At 48.2% G+C, this 21147-nt stretch overlaps 1 protein-coding gene across 2 annotated transcripts in view; it reads left to right on the forward strand.

Moving 5' to 3' along the window:
• Window positions 1-21147, forward strand: part of LOC138964884 (receptor-type tyrosine-protein phosphatase epsilon-like) — a 66667-nt gene that overhangs the window by 29828 nt on the left and 15692 nt on the right. For both annotated transcript variants that reach the window (XM_070336951.1, XM_070336952.1), the window contains exons 7-16: window positions 5009-5094; window positions 5435-5625; window positions 5767-5860; window positions 7423-7496; window positions 8340-8376; window positions 9946-10043; window positions 10783-10920; window positions 18868-19022; window positions 19479-19614; window positions 20439-20618. In XM_070336951.1, coding sequence (XP_070193052.1) covers window positions 5009-5094; window positions 5435-5625; window positions 5767-5860; window positions 7423-7496; window positions 8340-8376; window positions 9946-10043; window positions 10783-10920; window positions 18868-19022; window positions 19479-19614; window positions 20439-20618 — 1189 coding nt within the window. The remainder of the gene's footprint in view (window positions 1-5008; window positions 5095-5434; window positions 5626-5766; window positions 5861-7422; window positions 7497-8339; window positions 8377-9945; window positions 10044-10782; window positions 10921-18867; window positions 19023-19478; window positions 19615-20438; window positions 20619-21147) is intronic.

Genomic DNA, 21147 nt, shown 5'->3' on the forward strand with positions numbered 1-21147 from the left:
TTTTGCCTCTGGTGGCTCTGGGTTGTTCGCGAGCACCCTCTCCTTTCGGGAGGGGGGGCCTGCTCCGTACCTGCCTCTGACCACTCTGATTACCTCCGGTATTTCTGTGTGTTGGGAGATGGGGGGGGGGTTCCTGCTTCGCACCGTGGTCTGGTGCAAATGGCCAGTTCGGTTCAGCCCTTTCTGCCTCTGGTAGTACTGGGTTGTTCACGAGCACTCTCTCCGTAGGGAGAGGGGGCCTGCTCCCCGCCTGTCTCTGCCCGCTCCCCGCCTGTCTCTGCCCGCTCTCCTTGCTTTTAGCACAGCTGAGTCGGGCATGCAGCCCCCTTACCGTTTGGAAGGGGGAGTGGGGGGGGGGGCACGGTAAGTCACAGCCCGTGGGCTGGTTCCCACTCTGCCTCAATGGGGGCAGGAGGCTGTGTCAGTGGCCCACCCTTTCCCGCCCTCAGGGCAGGATCGGCTGGGGGCTGTGACGGCGGCCCACTGTTTCCCGCCCTCTGGGCGGGATCGGGTGGGCGCTGTTGGACTGTCTTCTCAGTCTATGCCTCTATTGTCCTTGCCCGGCAACCGCCGCCCCCCCCCCCCCCCCCCCTCGGGGTGGGTGGGCGGTGGGGCTAGTGGACGTCAGCAGGTAGACGGGTGGGGGTCGGCCATTTACGGTTGCGTCTCTCACCCCGTCTCTCACCCCGTCTCTCACCCCGTCTCTCCCCCCTCCAGGGGTTTACTGCTGTGACGAGCCACCCCCCTCCCCATCTGGGGCGCGGTGTGGCTCAAGCCAGTCTGCACAACAGGGGTGCCACGTACGGCCTTTCCAGGCTATGTTACATACTCCTCCTCTGCCCCATTTGGGGCAGGGGGCTGTGTAAGCTGCCGGCACTCGTCGCGGGTTGGTTCAAACTGGTCAGACCGGTTTTGGCGGCTGGGGCCAGTCTCTCGCACAGCGGTCGGGAAACAATGAGCTTGGCTCTCCTTTGTTCTCGGCAGGGTGCTGTGCCGGCTGCCTACTCCCCTACCCCCTTGGGGTAGGTGAGCGGTGGCAGTGGCAGGCGGAGACAGAACATGCTCTTAACTCTCCAGTCTCCCATTCTTTGTGTTCTGACACAATGGATGGTGGGGACTCGGACTACAGTATCGCCTTGCCAGTGGTCATTATCCTCAGCCAGCATATGTCCCTCGGGGTGGGTGAATGGTGGGCTACAGGACGTCAGCAGGTGGAACGAGTGGGGGTCGGCCGTTTACGGTTGCGTCTCTCATACAGTCTTTCCCCTCTGCATGGGCGCGGCGTGGCTCAAACCAGGCAGACTGGTTCTCAGCACTGGGACGCTTCTCTCGCACAGAGGGTGGGGTACGGCTGGCCGGTCTTGGCTTTGTCTCGTACCCCCACTCGCCCTCCTTTTCGGCAGGGCGCTCTACCAACCCCTCTCCCCCCTCACGTCAGGTGGGCGGTTTGGGTTGGCAGACAGAGACTGATCACGCTTTTCACTCTCACTCTTGGCGGTGTTATCAGCAGGAGTTTTAGTGCGCTGCCTCCCCTGTCTCCCCTCCTTTGTGTTTTGACACAACTGCTGGTGGGGATTAGGACTCCTCGGTTGAGGAGGGAGAGTGTGTAGCGCTGCCTACTGCTTGTAGGCTTGCTATGCAAAAAGCGGCTGCTGTGGCAGCGTACTTTTCCCCGGATGGGGTGGCGGATTCAGAGCAGGGTGTCTCTCTTCCTCCCTCTTCTGCGGATGACTTTGGGTTTACGCGGGCTTACTCGCAATCGTTTCGATTTGCAGAGTCTCCGGTGATTGCCTACCACATGTTGCAGCTCTTGGCTTGACCCGCACCTCAGGGTAGTGGTCTTCAGCCTACACCTTTTCCGCTGCTTCATGCGCATGGTCCTGCTCCTCCTTCTGCTAGCCAGTGGCTGGCTTCTGGGTTTCAGGCTGCTTCGTTCTCACTTTTAGTGCGGAAGAAGATAGGTTGGAATGTCAAGTCTCAGGATCTGATCCAGACATTTTCATTGCCAAGGGCTAGTTTTTCCGCTCCGCTTCACAAATAGACCACAGGGAACTTGGGGTTTCGTGATGTTACTCCTCCCTCTCCTCTCTGGAGGAGGTGGGACGGCATGGTCTAGAGTTATCTGCTTTTGCTGAGACTCTCCTCTGTGCTCTCCTACGAGCCATCTTTTCCTCCCTGGACCCCCCGCGGGTTAGGGGGAAGAATTTACCCGATGCTCCCCAGCATGTCGTAAGAGGCGACTAACGGATTCTGTTTCTCTTTTTACCCTTGTTAAGTGTTTCTTGTATAGAATATAGTCAATTTTTGTAAAGATTTTAGTCAAGCAGTATGTAAGAAATGTTAAGTCCTTTGTACTGGAAACTTGCATTCTCCCAGTAAGGTTTGTACTACGTTGCAAGCCCCTGGAGCAAATTTTTGATTAGTGCTTTTGTGAACAAGAAACAATTGACAAGTGGCTCTATCCCATCTCCCCCCTTTCCCCGTCGCGATATAACCATCGTGGTTGAAAACGACGTTAAACACCAAATTAAAAGAAAGAAAGAATTCCTCCCTGGACTCGTTTTGGTTTAGGGAGGATGCCTCGGATAGGGCCGTAGCCATGCTGCTGGCAGTTCGGGCTAGGGTCATCACCGAGCAGATGAGTTCGTTCAGTGATGTTCTATGCCCACACTGTCTTCTCCAGGTGTGATCTCCTTCTTTTACAAGGGGTTTGATTTCACACCGGTTACAGGAAGCAAGGGACAGGCTTTTTTCGGGGTTTTGATAAAACCTACTCAGAAGCCTCAGTCTTGCCCTTCCTTCATAGACAAGTGGCAGCGCATTGATGCGCTCCCGGTCACAAAGTGGGTGTTTCGTTCAGTGACTCCTCCCTCTCCTCTCCGGAGGAGGTGGGATGGCATGGTCTAGAGGTATCAGCTTTGGCTGAGATTTTCCTCTGTGCTCTCACACGAGCCTTCCTTATGCGTCCCGCAGACAGGAAGTGGCTCCGTTTCTGCTGGGGTCACCAGTTTTTTTCAGTTCAGGGCTCTGCCCTACAGGCTGTTGCTGGCCATGAATTGTTACCATGGTGGGCATTCAGTCGGTGTTCTGATCAGACGGAGAGCTATTCGTCTCTGGACGACCTCGGGGACTGGTTGATCTTTTATCAGAGTCAATCAGCTTGCCAGCTGGACTTTCAGATGGTGTTGAACCAGGCTTTTTGCCTGGCGTTCTCAGTAAACCAGGCAAAATCTGAACTGTCCCCATTCCAGTTTTTTTTTTTTACCCGGGCATGCCATTCGACACTGTCTCTTGGAAGGTTCATCCTTCACAGGAGAGAATAGAGAGGCTTTAGGCTCTTATCACTGCCAGACTGGCACGAGAGCAGACCTCTGCGAGGTCCTTAGCCTTGATCCTCGGTCAGACGGATTCGATGGCTATGCTGGCCTTCTAGTCTTTCCTCAAGTCTCTTTGGGACTCGGCCTCACAGATTTGGGACAAGAGGGTCCTCCTCCAGGGTGGGTTCCTCCACGCGAGTAGGTGGCTGGAATCCAATTGGATCGCTCAGGGTTTTTTCTCTTAATTGACGCTCACAAGAGGTGTTGCTACTTTCTTAGGACAGTCCTATGAGTGGTAGCTTATTGAACACAGGGGGGGGGGGGGAGGGGGGGGAGGTGTTCAGTCCTCCCTCTGTTCCTTTACAGGTGTTCAGGAGTCCAGAGCCTGGGGTTCTTCTCTCGCTGGTGGTGTTCTTTTTGCCTATGCGAAGTTTTGCCAACAGCTCTTTGGAGGTCTGATGACGTGTTCATTGATTTTTTACCTCCTGGACATCTCCTGCTCTTAACTTGATGGAGCCATTTCCTTGCCCTCGTTAGTTTCTGCAGGACAGGTTCTCTCAGGGACATAAGTAAGTTCCCTCCGCCTTTAGGAGCAATCTGCATTTATGAGAATTAGAGTAAGAATATGTAATTTAATGGAAAATTTCAATAGTAAATTTTCATTTGATTAATATACTTACCCAATTCTCATAGTTAATACCCTCCCATCCATCCCCGCTACTTAATTTCCTACGGGTTTTTGAGAAGTCTCGAATGATTATTCCGGATGCCGGCGCTCACGTGGTGCACGGTGGGTTATGGGTAACCAGGTGGGACAGGGCATAGCAACGGCTATGGCGTCTGTTTTTAGCTTGGTTACCACCCTTGCAAGGGCAGGTAATTTGAGTAGTTTTTCAACATCCAGCATGTGAGATTGAAGTCAATGCATTTATGAGAATTGGGTAAGTATATTAATCAAATGAAAATTTACAATTGAAATTTTCCATTTAAACTCATCAGTGAACTTTTGTGTCCCTGTAATGTATTCCATCATTATCAATATTCCTTCGACCTTGTGGCCTTTTTACATTTAGTCAAGTATTGTATTTTTCATTGTGAGTTGTTTTAGTAACATTCTTCGACGGGCACAGTGGCATGGTGGTAAGACGTCCGCCTCCTTATCGGGAGGTTGTGAGTTCGAATCCCGGTTGCTGCTGCCTCGTGGGTTAAGAGTGGAGATTTTTCCGATCTCCCAGGTCAACTTATGTGCAGACCTGCCAGTGACTTAACCCCCTTCGTGTGTACACACAAGAACAAGTGCGCACGGAAAAAGATCCTGTAATCCATATCGGAGTTTGGTGGGTTGTGGAAACACGAAAAGACCCAGCATGCCTACTAAACAAAAGCGGAGTGAAGCTGACTATGCTCTCAGAGTTTAGTTTGGGGAACCCAAATGGGCAAACGAGCTCACACACCAGAAAATTCTGGAACGCTGAAGAAGTAACATTCTTTTAATGTTCTTTTCATGATGTGTGATAGCAGTATACCATGAAGTGCAGGATGTAAAGCTGTAGCTGTGTGTGTGTGTTTGTGTGTGTGTGTGTCCGTCTGTGTGTCTGTGTGTGTGTGTGTGTGTGTGTCTGTCTGTGTGTGTGTGTGTGTGTGTGTGTGTGTGTGTGTGTGTGTGTGTGTGTGTGTACGTGTGTGTGCAGAGTGGTGCAAAAGGGGAGGAACAAATCAGAGGAGCTAGTTGCACATGAAGATACTGGAGCTGCGGATCCAGAAAATCAGACAACTGGTAAGTCTCTGTGTGTGTGTGTGTGTGTGTGTGTATATGTTTGCCTGTGTGTGTGTGTATGTTTGTGTGTATGAGTATGTGTATGTATGTATGCGTGCGTTTGTGTGTGTGTATGTGTGTGTGTGTTTGACCTTATTTCTCAGCATGTGAAAATCTAACAATATAACTCATCGCATTTTTGATACACACTTTATTGCACATTCCATGTATTTTCCCATACAACAACACTCTTCCCCATGAACCATTCATTCCACCTTGCCTGAACCCCCCACCCCAACGCAATCACTGAAATGGTAATCTTTGACCATACTCAAATCCATGATCCTACATCTTCTTTCAGCGCTGCAGGTGGAAATGAAAGATCTAAATGGTCCATCAAGTTCTTCGCCTGTAGAAGGTCAAGGTCAAGACAGCATGTACGCTAATGTGTCCGAGACTTTCTCACCCACAACGGAACCGACTGAGGAGGAAGCATTTAGGGCCCACATCTGTCAAATGACTGCAATTGGTGGCTTTGATAAAGAGTTTCAGGTAAATGTGTTTGATGTGTGTGTGTGTGTGTGTGTGTGTCCGTGTGTGTGTTGAAAGCCACTGAAAAAAACCACCAAATGAATATTGATTCTGTCTTTAAAGTTCAACTAATTTGCTTTTTTGGGCTTTCTTTGAGTTCAGGCGTTACCCAAGGGCATACAGGACCAAGTGACAGTGGCGAATAAAGTGAATGGGGAAGAGAAGAAGAAAAACCGCTTCAGAGACATCTTGCCATGTAAGTAAAGCGCAGCAGTCAGGCGTGCAGCCAACAATGCAGCAGTACAATGCTATCCCCCAGTGCAGCAGTACAATGCTATTCCCCTTGAAATGTACAGTGGAACCCGTCTTTCAACATTTTCTACCCCACCTCTGTTGACCAAGTTTTTTTTGGCCCAGACCAGCTGTGCTGCAGCAGGTCACTCAGAATTGTAGTAACTGTGTAGAAAATGTGTATCAACACCCTTGAATGCAGGCGTTAGATCGACGTTACAGGAAGCGACTGAAGTGACTGTGTGTATGGTTATATCCGTACCAGGTCGGATAGAGCAATATGAGTGGGTACGGATATATCTGTACCAGGTCAGATAGAGCAATATGAGTGGGTACGGATATATCCGTACCAGGTCAGATAGAGCAATTAGAGTGGGTACGGATATATCCGTACCAGGTCAGATAGAGCAATATGAGTGGGTGAGGATATATCCGTACCAGGTCAGATAGAGCAATATGAGTGGGTGAGGATATATCCGTACCAGGTCAGATAGAGCAATATGAGTGGGTACGGATCTATCCGTACCAGGTCAGATAGAGCAATATGAGTGGGTACGGATATATCCGTACCAGGTCAGATAGAGCAATATGAGTGGGTACGGATATATCTGTACCAGGTCAGATAGAGCAATATGAGTGGATACGGATATATCCGTACCTGGGAGACAATGAGTTGAGACCCCCTAATTTAATTAAGACTGCCCTCCCTTGTTAGACCCTGTTGTATCACAATGTTTTGAGTTCATAACCTCTGTAAATGTACTCCCATTTATAGTCATCCTCCTGTTTGAAACCTCATCCTTTCAGTTTTTTGGAGGAAAGTTCTTTTTCCGCATGAGGTTCAATAGCAAACGACTACTAGTAAGCTACAAAACAGAAACGAAAAAAAAGTGGACCCTAACATTTGGTGCATACTGAGCCAATTGTTAAAGGCACAGTGCAGCTCACAGCCTTCGTTTTGCGTTTTTGTTGCAGCTGAGTGCATTTACAGTTCAAAAATCCTCCTATGGTAGTAAAACAAACCCAAAACTACCCAACGACGACATCTGTGAAGCTCGACAGTTTCTTGTTCACGCGAGTGCATAAATTAACCTAGTTATTACGTGGTGTTTGGTCGGAGTTCGATTCAACTGAGTGATTCCGGCCTCCATTTTGTTTTACACAAACTCATGATGACGTCTGACATAGTTTGCTAGTGACGTGTCTTTTTGTGCATGATGTGGTGATCTACCTGATCTAAATTTAGATCCAAAAATAGGTCAAGACCAGCCGGGTCCGAGTACAAAATTAATTCGTAAAAAAATCGCAGTTCTTGACTCTTTGGGTGCAAGTCAATGAAACTTGGTAGTTCTTCCAACGGATAGCTGCCTGAGGTATGACTAAAAGCCCCAGGGGCTCCGTGCACCTGGATTTGACAAGTTCAGTACCTTTAAACTGTGAGTACACTTTTTATTGTTTACGTTTTGATGCATGAGTTTGTTATGTGTGTTACTGTTATGTGTGTTATGTGTGTTACTGTTATGGTAGATGATGACTCCAGAGTGCTCCTGGCCAAAGAGAGCGACACAGACTGTGACTACATCAACGCAAGCTACATAGATGTGAGTCCATCTTCAAGGAATTGTCTATCTGTCTGTCCGTCTGTCCATCCATCCGTCTGTCTGTCTGTCTGTCCATGGTGTGTGTATATGCATGTGTTGCAAAAAACAACATGTAAATGTGTGCATCCATAACTTCAGATGCCAGCAATTCTGCTTAATTGGTCGGGTGCTAGGAAAGAAACATGTTTTCTGCGTGATCACCCATTAGTGTATAGCATACATGTGTTTATGTGTGTGTGTGTTTGTACGTGTGTGTGTGTGTTCTTTGCTAATCGACATTTTGTCATCATGAAATAATCAATAAGATTTAGCTTTGAGTAAAATGCAGTAAACAGAGGCTTTTCATATGTGCACTTTAGTCTTGCGTAAGCATTTCTGTCTGCTGTGTGTTGGTGCTTTTATGTGTCAACATGCACAGTCCTTGAATAACTAATCAGACCTGGGAACCCATACGATTTCGCCGTATTTTGTACGCATGATTGTCTAGAATACGATCAGTAGACAAAAATATGACGAGAAAAATTCCTACTCTACTTTTCTTCACAAGCGCATCCCAAATCAGATCCGGCATTTTCACACATGATTACAGTTTTTGTCACTAAACATTGAAAGAAGCATTTGTTTTACAAGTATTGGCCAGTAAACTAAATTAGCAGTGCGACAGACGCGTGCGAAGCATGTTTGAATCATGAATATTCAAATGCTCTGTGGAGTACGATGATTTTTCTAAAAAATACACCGAAGTTTGTTTGAGAATACTCCAAGTGCAAAACAGGGGTTCCCAGGTCTGACTGATGTTTAATAAATGTGCAGTATAATACTGATGCCTTGTTATGCTTTCAGGGATTTGTTGAGAGCATGGCCTACATAGCAGCACAAGGTAAGGCAGGCATAATAGACGATTTTTGGAAATAACTCTGTCACTGCTACATGACCGTTCGGCAGAGTTATGCCGCTTCATGCTCGAAAAAATATTTCGACTTCCGGTTCCGGCCAACGCGTGCTCGAAGTTAACAAGCGTGGAGAGAGGGGAGAAATCGTTGCTCTTGGGGAAAGTGCAATTCAGATAGTCGATGCCCTGCACCTGTACATAACGTCAGTTTCTTCCCATTAGTGAAAGGTGACATGACACGCCAGTCACAAGCGAGAGGGTGTGTCTCAAGCACATGTACAGAAACCACGTGATGTTTGTCTGAGTAAAGCAAGGGCACTCACTCTTTCACATACAAACCCGACCGAGTTATTTCCGGAAATCGTCTATTGAGAATCATTTGACATTTCTATATTTTTCCCTGCGGACACGCCATAGCCCTTTTGCATGGAACGACACTTCCTTGCCAGGTTGTAATTTTGAACTTGGTGATACTTGCATTTTTTCTTGAGACCCTGTTTTCTCAGACTTTCTGTACATAATGAGGTCTTAAAAAGGAGTACACTGTATTAATTGCTACTCTTCAGAACTAGGCAGACGCATGTGATTGGGTGTGGATATTTGTGATGATGTCCTTTGGCTACCCTGCCCGTCCAACCTACCCGCATGAAACTACACTAGAAAATAAATGTTACAGTTGACCTTATTTTTAGAGTTCAAAGGAGAGACAGAAAAAAAAGAGACAAATAAAACACACAATCAGTGAATGAAAACACAAGAGAATGAAAGTTCCTGCTCATCGCCATGTCAGTGACATTTATATATTAATTCTAGTGCTAAGGTTTCTCTATCATTGTCATTCTCTACATTATGTGCATTTATAAAGGGAAATAAGACATTATGTTAATGTATTACCGTATGAATTTGATGAAAGCAATACAAACGATAAGGCTAAGGCCAAAAAATAAAATAGGTGTGGTTAAGGTAACATAGCCAACAAAAAAAATAGGGTAGGAAGGTAGGCAATAACTTTTTTTTATTTAAATTTTTTTTTCTAATTTGTACAAATTAAACCTACTTGACAGGGAAATAAGTGTGCGACTCGAGCGCTTTCGCTTTCATTGCGTTTTCTGCACTCGGTTTTTGTTTTTTTTGTTTTTTTTGTGACTAATGTAATAAAAAGTAACTAACTAAAGGGGGGGAGTTAACGTCCTCTCAGAAAATATTTCTATTTGGGACAAGAATTGGTGATACGCGAAGGGAATAGTAAAAAGTTATAGGGTTGGCCCTTAAAAATAGGGTAGGTCGGGTTACCGTAACCACACCTATTTTTTTTTTTAGGCCTAAGGTTACCATAAATTCTGGTCATTTTGGGGGCTGACTCGCCATGACACAGGCGCTTGGTTACTTATGGGAGCAAGTGCCTGTGCAGCCCCAAAAATGAAATGGGAAGGAGTTTTAATTAGTGGGGGCTTAAAAGGGTTGGGGGAGGAGCGTCAGATGGGTTCTTCTGTACTGTAAACATAATGTGTAAGCCAGTGGTTGAAAGCCAGTTATAACTGTAGGCTTGTTGTACAGGTCCCCTGGTAGACACCTTGAGAGATTTCTGGCACATGGTGTGGACTGACAACTGCGGCAAGATTGTCATGCTGACCAACCTCTGTGAGGGGGCCAAGGTATGGACAGTGTGTGTGTGTGTGAGTGTGTGTGTGTGGGGATGGGGGGTGTTTGTGTGTGTGTGTGTGTGTGTGTGTGTGGACTGACAACTGCGGCAAGATTGTCATGCTGACCAACCTCTGTGAGGGGGCCAAGGTAAGGACATTGTGTGTGTGTGTGTGTGTGTGTGTGTGGGGATGGGGGTGGGGGGGTGTTTATTTGTGTGTGTGTGTGTGTGTGTGTGTGTGTGTGTGTGTGTGTGTGTGTGGACTGACAACTGCGGCAAGATTGTCATGCTGACCAACCTCTGTGAGGGGGCCAAGGTAAGGACATTGTGTGTGTGTGTGTGTGTGTGTGTGTAGGGATTGGGGTGAGGGGGGTGTTTGTGTGTGTGTGTGTGTGTGTGTGTGTGTGTGTGTACTCAACTGCGGCAAGATTGTGTGTGTGTGTGTGTGTGTGTGTGTGTGTAGCAGCTGTGTATTCATGCCAACATGAAATATCCACATATCTGTGCCAATTTGAGGCTTATGTCTTCAACTCCATATGTTACATACAGAGGGCAACTAAATGGGTGAAAAAAGAAAACAGAAGAAATGTTATCACTTCTGCAATTCTACTTTTGATGCTTGAAAAAACTGAGTCCCGCATGCTACATGTCGCTTTTTATAAGTATTTGCATGTACCAGGTATTATCTACGAGAATACCATTTACTGAAATGACAGTGAACTGCAGAGTTGTGAAGTGTGTGTTGTTGTCAGATCAAATGTGAGCAATACTGGCCAGTACTGGAAGGAACCAGCTGCACGTTTGGTTGCTACACCATCATGTCAACCAAAGTGACGCAGAAGGCACAATTCATCCACCGCGTTCTCAGTGTCACAAAGGCTGTTGACCAGGTGGGTCACTTATCTTTTTTATATTTAGTCAAGTTTTGACTAAATATTTTAACATCGAGGGGGAATCGAAACGAGGGTCGTGGTGTATGTGCGTGTGTGTGTGCGTGTGTGTGTGTGTGTGTGTGTGTGTGTGTGTGTGTAGAGCGATTCAGACTAAACTACTGGACCGATCTTTATGAAATTTGACATGAGAGTTCCTGGGTATGAAATCCCCGAACGTTTTTTTCATTTTTTGGATAAATGTCTTTGATGACGTCATATCCGGCTTTTCGTGAAAGTTGAGGCGGCACTGTCACGCCCTCATTTTTCAACCAAATTGGTTGAAATTTTGGTCAAGTACTCTTCGACGAAGCCCGGGGTTCGGTATTGCATTTCAGCTTGGTGGCTTAAAAATTAATTAATGACTTTGGTCATTAAAAATCGGAAAATTGTAAAAAAAAATAAAAATTTATAAAACGATCCAAATTTACGTTTATATTATTCTCCATCATTTGCTGATTCCAAAAACATATAAATATGTTATATTCGGATTAAAAACAAGCTCTGAAAATTAAATATATAAAAATTATTATCAAAATTTTTTTTTTGAAATCAATTTAAAAACACTTTCATCTTATTCCTTGTCGGTTCCTGATTCCAAAAATATATAGATATGATATGTTTGGATTAAAAACACGCTCAGAAAGTTAAAACGAAGAGAGGTACAGAAAAGCGTGCTATCCTTCTCAGCGCAACGAATACCCCGCTCTTCTTGTCAATTCCACGTGCACTGCCTTTGCCACGGGCGGTGGAGTGACGATGCTACGAGTATACGGTCTTGCTGCGTTGCGTTGCGTTCAGTTTCATTCTGTGAGTTCGACAGCTACTTGACTAAATATTGTATTTTCGCCTTACGCGACTTGTTTCTTTTTATATTTAGTCAAGTTTTGACTAAATATTTTAACATCGAGGGGGAATCGAAACGAGGGTCGTGGTGTGTGTGTATGTGTGTGTGTATGTGTGTGTGTGTGTGTGTGCGTGCGTGCGTGTAGAGCGATTCAGACCAAACTACTGGACCGATCTTTATGAAATTTGACATGAGAGTTCCTGGGATTGATATCCCCATACGTTTTTTTCATTTTTTTGATAAATGTATTTGATGACGTCATATCCGGCTTTTCGTGAAAGTTGAGGCGGCACTGTCACGCCCTCATTTTTCAACCAAATTGGTTGAAATTTTGGTCAAGTAATCTTCGACAAAGCCCGGACTTCGGTATTGCATTTCAGCTTGGTGGCTTAAAAATTAATTAATGACTTTGGTCATTAAAAATCTGAAAATTGTAAAAAAAATATTTCTTTTATAAAACGATCCAAATTTACGTTCAATCACATATTCTTACCTCAACTCACATAAATGGCATTAACTTCAGTTCATTGCTAAGATATTGAAGTAGTACTCGACCCTGGTAAGGGGGGAAGTAACTCCCAAAGAAAACAAAGTCCGTAGTCAAGGACGGGAGTCACCTCCCCTACCGGTAACCCGCGCATGCGCGGTCCTACTACCGGCCGTCATTCCACCCACTTCAACACTCGAGCACAGACGTGTTGTGGTACTCCGGCATCTTTTTTGCCTTGGCCTTTTGTGGAAGGCCATTTGACCCTGGTATTTGCGTTGCTATCTTTAGGTAAGATCGTTTCACTTCTCTTCGCTGCGCGTTGCGTTTGTTTGAGTATTTCGCTGTTGTAATTCGTCTCCACGTGCGCGTGTTCGAAATTGCAAATGGCGGACAAAAGCTCTAAAAGCAAGGGCAATCTTGTTTCTCTGCTCTCTTCACCGGGGAAAGAGAAAGATAAGGACAAGTCTAAGTCTAAATCAAAGACGCGTGCCTCTGTAACTTCGTCACAGGCTACGTCTTTAGTTCTGGTTACTGACCCGGTGACTAAGAAGTCAGAACGGGTTTCGATTGACTCCACGTCACCGTCACCGGTTTTTCTTACGCAGGAACGCGCTACTTCTCCTCTCTCGCGCTCGCAGGCGCCTCGGCCTAGCGAGTCCGTGTCTCGGGAAGAAATCTTGGCAATGTTTGCTACTTTGAAGCATGATTTGGTTGCCTTGCATTCTGTGGAAAGGCCTGTCGCTCCCCTCCCGCCTGGCGTGGGGGGGGTGGCTTCACTTTCTAGGCTGCGGCCTTCAGCGACGATCACTTCGGCTGATCTCGGACCGGATTTTTCCGGTTCGGTAGCGGATCCCCCTGCCTTTTCAGGGGGGTTCGCGTCCATAGCGCCGCCCGGTTCTAGCACTTCGGCGTTGGGCGGCGTTTGTGGGAGTCCCCATCTTTTTGGGGGCTCACACTTGCCTGCGTTCCCTGGTTACGCTCTTGCGTCTCCTTCGGGTTCACAGACGGCTCCTCCCCGGCAGTACACCGTCCATCACGTGGCGGGAGCGCTAGGGAGCGGCGAAGCGCGCCAGCTTGCCCCCCTGGGATCAGTTTCGGCTGTCCCGGCCTCTGGGGGACAGGCAGCAGCGTCTTGCTTGTCCAGCTCTGGCCTGCAAGATTCTGTCGGCGGTCATCGTCCTGTAGCTCTTGGTTCGGCTGCCGCCGTTCCTGTTTCGAGCTCGCAGGGGGTAGGCTCCTCTGGTTTCCCCTCGGGGCTTCCGGTCGGGACTACCCGCGGGTTGTCGTCCTCGACTTCCGGTTGTGCTGTGGCAGGCACTTCCGGTGGAGGACAGCGGGCTAGCGGTTCCGGTGGCAGTGTCCCTGCTATCCCGTCCCTGGTCACGCATCGACATCCGGCCCTGACTTCCGGTTCCGCCGCGGCGGTTCCGGTTGTCGGCGGTGCTGTTGGTGGACAGTTTGCGGTGCTTCCGTCTACTGTTCAACCGACGTTAGCCACTTCCTCTTCCGTGGATGGGTGGGTTTCCGGTTTGCCGGACCCTCCTTTCGATGGGGATCAGGAAGGTTTTGCAGAGGAACAGGAAGGGGATGAGGATCGTTCCGAATCCGTTACCCCCTTACGGATTCCCAATAAGCTGGGCCCTACTCTGGAGTTGGCTGCGGAGATAACCTCACGGTACTTCCCTGAGGGTGTCTCCGCCGACTCTACTGTTGTCGCACCCCCTCCTTCTGCTTTGGCAGACTTTGCGGGCGCGGGGGACACGAGGGCGAAGTTCCGTTTCATGGAATCTCCTTCCGTCCCGTTTGTGATGGCTCAGGTGTTGGCGGACGCTAACACACCCTACCCTCTTTTGGCTGCTCATGGGGAAGCCCCCCCTTCTGCCCAGCCTTGGTTAACCTCGGCTCAGGCAGGCGGCGGCCTCCCAGCCAACTCAAGAAGATCGCGGCTGCCTAGCAGGCCACATTCTCTTCTCTCCTCTTTTTCGCTGCCCACAGCTCCACTTCCGGTGACTCCAGAACTGGCTCGCTTGCGGCAGGATGGTTATAGCCGAGATAGGACTTCCGTTTGTACGGAACAGAGTCTACTCGGGCTGGAGGAAAGCGGGCGTTCTTCCCTTGAACTGACCTCTTTAGCGGAAACGCTCATCCGGTCTCTCACGAGAGCCATCGCTTCGTCCATCGAGCCTTTTAGGTTTCGTGACGATGCTATTGAGGCTGATGCTGCCATGCTCCTGGCGGCGCTTGCGAAGGTCACTGACAGTCAGATGACGCTTGCTGCTCGGCTCTACTCTCAGGTGGTGTTCTGGAGGCGCGAGGCTTTTCTTAACGGCTCTCGCCTGACGGATAAGGCCACCATAGACTCTTTGAGAGTCTCTCCCTTTTCAGAGGGTGCGTTGCTGGGGTCACGCTCTTTGGATGCCCTTCGGCAGCAAACTGAGGAAACTCGTGACCAACATGTGGTGCAACTGACGGAACTCGCTCTTAAGCAGCACAGCAACAAACCACGGAGTTCTGCGTCAGCGCCAGACAGCTCTTCTGGGCAGCAGTCGTCTCGCGCAGGTAGGGGTGGGTCACGGTCCCGTCCTTACCAGCGTAAACCTTCCTTCGGGAAGCGGGGGTCTGGGCGCAAGCCCAACCCCCAATGAGCCACCCCCGATCCAGTCACCCCCCCCCCAGCCTCTACCCTTTTGGTAGCAGGCGGCCTCTTCCGGGTTCTTCCAGCTTGGCTGTCTCGGACAAGCAGCCTATGGAGCATGGGGGTGATTCGATCGGTGTTCCGCCTTCCTTGGCAGGAAGGCAAAGCCCCTTCGTCTAGGGCGCCGGCCAACTTCCGGTTTCCGGTCAGCCCAGACGCTCAGGAGACTTTACAGGCGGAAATCCTTCTCTTTCTGCGGAAGCAGGCTATAGAGGAGTTTCCCGGCCACCCCTTCTTGGGACTTTACGGCAGAATTTTGGTCGTCCCCGGGGTGTTGCACCAAGGCATGGTGTTCGATTCACGGGAGTGGGCAGTCCGTCCCACTCAACGTCGTTTATACAAACTGCAGGCGGCGCTCAGTTCAGTCTGGAATCCGACGTCACACGGCTGGGACGTCTCAGTTCCGTTTCGGGGTCTGGTTGCAGCAGACCACGCCTCAGTGGATGAACACTCCTTGGCTTCTGCAGGGAGTGCCCATAGCGCTTCCTCCTCCTTACACGCATCTCTTTGCGGGCGCAGCACAGAAGGGCTGCGGGGCTCACTTGGACACGCACACGACTTCCGGTCGGTGGTCACAAGAGCAGCGGTCTATGGCACAACATTCGCCTCGAGCTCGAGGCGGTCTTTCTGGGTTTTCATCACTTTCTCTCCGCTTTCCAAGGCACCCATGTGTTGTTTCTTTACGACAACACGGCGGTCTCTGCTTATTCCAACAAACAGGGCGGGTCCCGATCTCGGCTGTGGTCCAGCCGAGCATGCGAGACTCTTTCTTAGATCCTGATCTCGGCTCGCTATCTGCCCGGCTGCCTGAACGTCCTTGCCGACGTCATCAGCCGTTCCTTCCAGATCCTCCACACGGAGTGGACCATCACCCATCAGGCGCTCCTCCTTCTTTGGGCGCAGGTAGAGCGTCCGATGGTCGTCCTTTTCGCCACGAGATTTTCACGTCGCCTCCCGATCGTTGTGTCTGTTTCCGGGCCCGGAAGCTTGGCAGATCGACGCGATGACGATCAGCCGGACAGGGCTAGAGGCTTACGCCTTCCCTCCCACTCCACTCATCGGAAGGGTTCAGCCTAAAGCCGACTTAGAGCGGCTTCATCTCCTTCTCGTGGCACCGCGCTGGCCCAGTCAGCATTAGTTCCCGGACCCCATGCGGCTCGCCAGCGGCCCGCCAATCCCGCTCGGCCGCCGGCGAGGGGAGCTTTTCCAGCCCAGAACGGGGACTCTGCACAATCGCCCCGAGGGCCTGGATCCTCACGCCTGGAGAGGGTTCGGAGATCACTGGGGTGCTCAGGCGCCTCCGTTTTTGCTTTTGGACTTAGGCCAGAAGGCTCACAGGCCACCCCCTCTGTCTACTAGTCACACTGGCTGGCTTGGACTCGATGGCTTGCGGCTAACAATGTTGTCCCGGTCGCCCTGCGATCAATGCAGGTCGCAAACCATCTGGCATGGCTCTCCGCTCGGGGACGCGCCGCGTCCGCTTTGCGCGCTCGCCGCTCAGCCATCTCTGTTACTTTTAAGCAACTTGGACGCTCCATCTCCCTCGGGGGAGTTATCGCGAGTGTGCTAAAGGGCACGGCCCTCAGTTCTGCAACGGAGAGAACTTCTGTCCCGGCTTGGGACGTTCTTCTAGTACTCGAATTTCTCCGTTCTAGTGCTTTTGAACCTTTACAAGACGCTAGTCTCTCTGACCTTACGCGCAAAACTCTCATGCTCATACTGCTCGCTTCCGCGCGGAGGGGCAGTGAGATCCACGGCCTCTCAGGCCTAGACCGGGATATCACTTTCGAAAGAGACGGCTCGGTTTCACTGCGTGTCCGTCCCGATTTTCTCGCCAAGAATCAAAAACCTGGTCAACTTTCACCGATCATTTCCATTCGGCCTCTCCGGGACATTTTTAGCCCCCGGCGATCCGGATCTTTCTAACTGTCCGGTACGCGCGCTTAAGGCTTACTTGTCGCGCACCGCTCCGTTTCGAGCATCAGCTCCGGAGTTGTTGTTTATTTCGATCATTTAAGCCCGAAATAAAGACTTTGCAAAAACCACGCTTTCCAGATGGTCTTCCACACTTATAAGGCATGCTTATCAGTGGTGGCAGACACAAAAGGGGGGGGGGGGCAGTCAGTCCTTCCTCCTCGATCACCTCGTACGCACGAGGCTTGAGCGTGGGCAACTTCCTTAGCTGTCCTCAAGTCTGGAAGGATGTCAGACGTCCTCAAAGCTGCATACTGGACGACTCATGATGTCTTCCTCAGCTACTACCTCCGGGGCATTGCCAGCACTCATCCGGACGGTATCAACTGCCTCCCAGCTATGGTTGCCGCAGGCCAGATACTTCCAAGAGATTAATGTGAGTATCCCACCGCCTTTATGTGCAATCTGCCATTTATGTGAGTTGAGGTAAGAATATGTGATTGAATCGAAAATTTCAAAACTAAATTTTCATTTAATTAATATACTTACTCAACTCACATCGTTTATACCCTCCCATCCATCCCCGCTAACATTATATGTGTTACAGGTGTGTGTTTCCGTGGGGGAATGACGGCCGGTAGTAGGACCGCGCATGCGCGGGTTACCGGTAGGGGAGGTGACTCCCGTCCTTGACTACGGACTTTGTTTTCTTTGGGAGTTACTTCCCCCCTTACCAGGGTCGAGTACTACTTCAATATCTTAGCAATGAACTGAAGTTAATGCCATTTATGTGAGTTGAGTAAGTATATTAATTAAATGAAAATTTAGTTTTGAAATTTTCGATTTATCTTATTCTCCATCATTTGCTGATTCCAAAAACATATAAATATGTTATATTCGGATTAAAAACAAGCTCTGAAAATTAAATATATAAAAATTATTATCAAAATTAAATTTTCGAAATCAATTTAAAAACACTTTCATCTTATTCCTTGTCGGTTCCTGATTCCAAAAACATATAGATATGACATGTTTGGATTAAAAACACGCTCAGAAAGTTAAAACGAAGAGAGGTACAGAAAAGCGTGCTATCCTTCTTAGCGCAACTACTACCCCGCTCTTCTTGTCAATTTCACTGCCTTTGCCATGAGCGGTGGACTGACGATGCTACGAGTATACGGTCTTGCTGAAAAATGGCATTGCGTTCAGTTTCATTCTGTGAGTTCGACAGCTACTTGACTAAATATTGTATTTTCGCTTTACCGTTTACGCGACTTGTTTATTTTTTTATTGTAATATTTTATTTTTTATTATTTAAACAATCACTGCGTGGAAATTTGTGTTGTTTCCTCTCAGTGGAACTCTAGCTGCAACAAGAGTCACGCTGCATGTAGTCAGCAACCTGCACTTCTGACAGAATGAACATCTTTTACAAGCCACTGGGCTGTGACACAGGAGTGGGACATGGATATAGTCGTTAAGTCATCAGATAAAGTTGACCAGTGTCCGTCCTGGCCTGGATTCAAACTTGTGACGCGTCGAGGATCACACGATCTACACGAGGAAGTTACCAACTGAGTGGGAAATTGAGGTTTGTCTGTGATTCTAAGGCCTGGCGCTCACCCATGTAACTTCAGCAGGACAGATGACGCACTGCAGATTATCCCAGCCCGCTACACGTTGCGTGAAAGGAAAACGGGCCAAGTACTCGTCATAATCCCTATCGCAGCATCAATAATATGCAGTGCGTCGTCTGTACCGCTGAAACTGTGCAGGTATAATCTGCCCTTAACCAATCCGACCCTGCAGCTTGTTCCCACCCAGTTGGTAACTTTCTCATGCAAATCAGCCCTGGTCACTGCGAATTGAGCTACCTTCCACCTCCCCCACCAGACATACTGCATTTTTTTTGGGGGGGGGGGGGCATTGTGTTTGAGATAACGCTTTCTTTTGTGCTTCCAGGCCAGTGAGAGTGAAACAGCCCGCGAGATCCACCAGTTCCACTTCACTTCCTGGCCTGACCATGGCGTGCCGTGTGCGGTGGCCCTTGTCCAGTTCTGGTCATGCGTCATCAGCCAGCCCTCACCACTGACCGGTCCTCTTCTGGTTCACTGCAGGTACGTTGGAGCGAGTCAGAATTTACAGTTACAGTAATACCTGCCATTGTTGTAAGCCTGACTCTATATCTTTGACTTTGCGATGCTTGCAATGCAATCATTCAAACTACACAGTGTTTTGTATGACAGACAGGTGCATTAGAGAAAACCCGAGATGACACTTCTTCATGTCTTCATGACTCAGTGCGTTATGGACACTTAGCAAATATTGTGATAATCAAAAAACAAGAAAGGTATGTTATTGGAACGTTTAGTTATGACAAAACGTCACGGTCACTGATCTTCGACCCAGCGGTCTTTGAAGGGGACAGACAGACGAACACTTATAATACAGAAAATAAACATATCTGACAAATTATCCAGAAGCTCGTTTTGAAGACAATGATCAATAGTATTGTGATATGCCTCTTGCACAGCACCTATTTATTTATTCATGCCTGTGTGTATGTTTCACAGTGCAGGCATTGGCCGCACAGGGACGTTCATCGCGCTGGACATGCTGAGCTACCAGGTGGAGACGACCGGCAAGGTGTCTGTGTTCCCCACCGTCAAACGGCTCAGAAAACAGCGAGTCAACATGGTGCAGACTGTGGTTAGTTCATTGGAAGACACATAACACAGAACATTCTAGGCTTGCCTGTGTTACCTGTCTGTCTATAATTTGGAATACAAGACTGTGTATTTGCGTGTGTGTGCGTGCGTGTGTATGTGTGTGTGTGTTGTACATGTTGACTGCATTTAGAGTGCTTCCGTCCCTTACAGGTGGGAAATACAGAACAATCCCCGCAGTACCTTGGCCTTGAACCAACACCGATTATTGCGACAAACTGGCGATAAAACCAGCGCCCTACTGACTGAGCTACAGACCTCCCCCCCCCACCCACACACACACACAGAAACTCAGCATTAATCTTTGTATACAAGATACAAGATACAAGAAGTTTTATTGTCCTCATCAATACAAGGAAATTTGGCATGTGTGTGGCAAGACATGATACACCGATACACAGACATTTACAAAACACAACTGAAGTTCAATATCAGCACACCCTTACGCATATAATAAAAAGACCAAAAAATGCTGTACTCTCATGTTAACGAAGACATAACAATTCACAAATTGTTATTCTCTCAGGGGCCAGGAGATTAGAGTCAGCATCACTCTCACTTACGGTACTCTATTGCACATGTCATATGCATTAAGTGCACAATACAAATTGTGAGTATTTAATTTGTTTTGTTTTTATTTCTCGCATCATGCGCAGTCACATTTGTTCTGCATTACTCTGTGTTTTTGAACAGTTAGTAAATCTCCTGGCATGTTAAATAAGCATTTGCTTGAGTTTGTGTCCTAGTTGCATATTTTCAATTATTTTATGTCATGTATTTGGAATAAAATGTTGTTTAAACCAACAGAGTCAGTACAAGTTCCTGCATGAGGTGGTGGGCGAGTGGCTAGCTGGTCGCGACACGCAGGTCAAGAGGGAGGAATTGGTCAGCGACTCACCATGGACAAAGAAAGAAGAGCCAGGGGAGGGGGAGTCAGGGGGTAAAATCCCTTCTGCCGTCAGAAAGAAGATACGAACAGAGTTTGAGGTGAGGGCTTGAGTGTGGTTTTGTGTGTTTGTGTGTGTGTGTCTGTCTGTGTGTGTGTGTGTTGTGTGTGTGTGTGTGTGTGTCTGTGTGTGTGTGTGTGTGTGTTGTCTGTGTGTGTGTGTGTTGTGTGTGTGTCTGTGTGTGTGTGTGTGTGTGTCCTTTTGTGCTTCCAATGAAAATTCTTTTGAGGATGAAAGTCGCTTGTTCATTTCTATGCTTGTTATTCTCTCGGGTGCCAGGAGACTGGTTCTACATAACTCTAACTTAGTCTATCACACATGCTCGTTTTGGGGCTGCACAGACGCTTGTCTCCCATAAGTAGCCAAGCGCCTGTGTCACGGTGAGTCAGTCCCAAAAATACCTTAATTTATGGTAACCTTTGCCTTATCTCTTATATTGCTTTCATCAAATTCATCAGGAAATACATTAACTTTGTCTTACTTCCTTTTTTTTTGTATAAATGTTCATAGATGATAAGAGAAAAGGATAATCATAAAAGAAACCTAAATAGTAAATACTAGAATTAATA

This window comes from Littorina saxatilis, linkage group LG4 (genome assembly GCF_037325665.1).
Source record: "Littorina saxatilis isolate snail1 linkage group LG4, US_GU_Lsax_2.0, whole genome shotgun sequence".
NCBI lineage: Eukaryota > Metazoa > Mollusca > Gastropoda > Littorinimorpha > Littorinidae > Littorina > Littorina saxatilis.